This window comes from Nicotiana sylvestris, chromosome 1 (genome assembly GCF_000393655.2).
Source record: "Nicotiana sylvestris chromosome 1, ASM39365v2, whole genome shotgun sequence".
NCBI classification, from domain to species: domain Eukaryota; kingdom Viridiplantae; phylum Streptophyta; class Magnoliopsida; order Solanales; family Solanaceae; genus Nicotiana; species Nicotiana sylvestris.
Window position 1 is genome coordinate 90,530,162 of NC_091057.1, and position 1,719 is coordinate 90,531,880.

General features: G+C 38.1%; 1 protein-coding gene across 1 annotated transcript; it reads right to left on the minus strand.

The window, feature by feature from the left end:
• Positions 1-556: 556 nt before the first annotated feature.
• LOC138872153 (uncharacterized) lies at positions 557-1,366 on the minus strand. Its single transcript, XM_070150241.1, has 2 exons — positions 1,126-1,366; positions 557-981 (listed from the first exon to the last, which is right to left on the minus strand). The coding sequence occupies exons 1-2, from the start codon at positions 1,364-1,366 to the stop codon at positions 557-559; spliced, it is 666 nt and encodes a 221-aa protein (XP_070006342.1).
• Between the last annotated feature and the right edge of the window lie 353 nt (positions 1,367-1,719).

Sequence of the window (1,719 nt, forward strand, 5' to 3'; positions counted from 1 at the left end):
CCACATCTTCTTCCATTTTTGGCCAATAATACCCTGCTCTAATTAGAGTTTTTACCAAGGATCTTCCTTCTGCATGATTTCTATAGTGTCCCTCATGTACTTATCTCATCACATACTCTGTTTGAGAAGGTCCGAGACATCTTGCTAAAGGCCCTCCGAACATCTTTCGATATAGGTTACCACGATCCAAACAATAACGGGCAGCTTTTCATCGAAGTGACTAAGCCTTTTTCTTATCTTTAGGTAAAATCCCGTACTGCAAGAAATTAACGAACTCGTTTCTCCAATCCCAAGTTAAATTATTGAAATTTACCTCGTTTTTATTCTGATAGAGTGCCGAATGAAACAAATGTATTACAGAAGCATTTTCTTCATTTGTTACTTCTGCAACGGATGCGAGATTAGCTAACGCGTCTGCTTCCCCATTTTTCTCCCTTGGTATTTGCAAGATTTTTCAAGATTGGAATTGTCTGATTAATTCTCATGCCTTTTTCAAATATTGTTGCATCCTCGCCTCTCTAGCTATATAAGTCCCCTGCATTTGATTAACTACAAGCTACGATTCACTTTTGATTATAATCTGCTCTATTCTGAGTTCTCGTGCCAATTCCAGACCTGCAATTACAGCTTCATATTCTGTTTCATTGTTAGTAATGGGATGACACTTTATTGCCTGCCTTATGGTTTCTCCTGAAGGTGGGATTAGAACAATGCCTAAACCCGCTCCTTTAACATTCGAGGAGCCATCAGTAAATAGGGTCCAAGTACCCGGATTAGATACGGTGAACACCTGTAGTTCCTTTTTTGCTTTAGGAACTATCCATAGGCTGAAGTCTGCCACAAAGTCTGCTAAAACATATGATTTTATCGCAGTTCTAGGTTGGTATGCGATATCATATTCACTAAGCTCTATAGCCCACTTGGCTAACCTACCTGACAGTTCTTGCTTATGCAATATATTTCTTAAGGGGTAAACGGTCACTACAGAGATAAGGTGACATTGAAAATAAGGCCTCAACTTTCTGGATGCCATAATTAGTGCTAAAGCAAATTTTTCTAAGTGAGGATACCGGGTTTCAGCATCCAATAAAGATTTTCTAACATAATAGATTGGAAATTATTTACCTTTGTCTTCACGTACTAACACTGCATTTACCACCATTTCTGATACAGCAAGATAGATGAGTAGTCTTTCTCTATCCTTTGGTTTAGCCAGCAACGGTGGGTTTGACAAATATGCTTTTAGGTTTTTGAGTTCTTGTTGACATTCCTCAGTCCACTCAAATTGGATTTGCTTTTTCAACATTGAAAAGAACTTAAAACTTTTCTCCAAAGATTTAGAAATAAATCTTCCCAAAGCTGCCATCCTACCTGTCAGCTTATGCACCTATTTTTTGCTCGTGAGTATTTTTGGTATTTCTTCAATGGCTTTGATCTGCGTAGGGTTTACTTCTATACCTCAGTTATAAACAAGGAAACCTTAAAACTTACTTGAAGCCACGCCAAAGGCATATTTTCGGGATTTAACTTCATATTGAACTTGCGGAGAATCTAAAAAGTATCTGACAAATGTTGGATATGATCCCCCACTTGTGCTGACTTGACCAGCATGTCATCGATATAGACTTCCATAGTTTTTCTCAGATGTTCTTGGAACATTTTTGTTACCAATCTTTGGTACGTGGCTCCAACATTCTTTAATCCGAAAGGCATGACTTT

Coding starts and splice junctions, on each gene's coding strand:
- LOC138872153 (XM_070150241.1), bottom strand. CDS start 1,366: ATGGCAGCTTTGGGAAGATTTATTTCTAAATCTTTGGAGAAAAGTTTT. Junction 982..1,125: donor GTTAGTACGTGAAGACAAAG/GTAAATAATTTC, acceptor TTATCTCTGTAG/TGACCGTTTACCCCTTAAGA.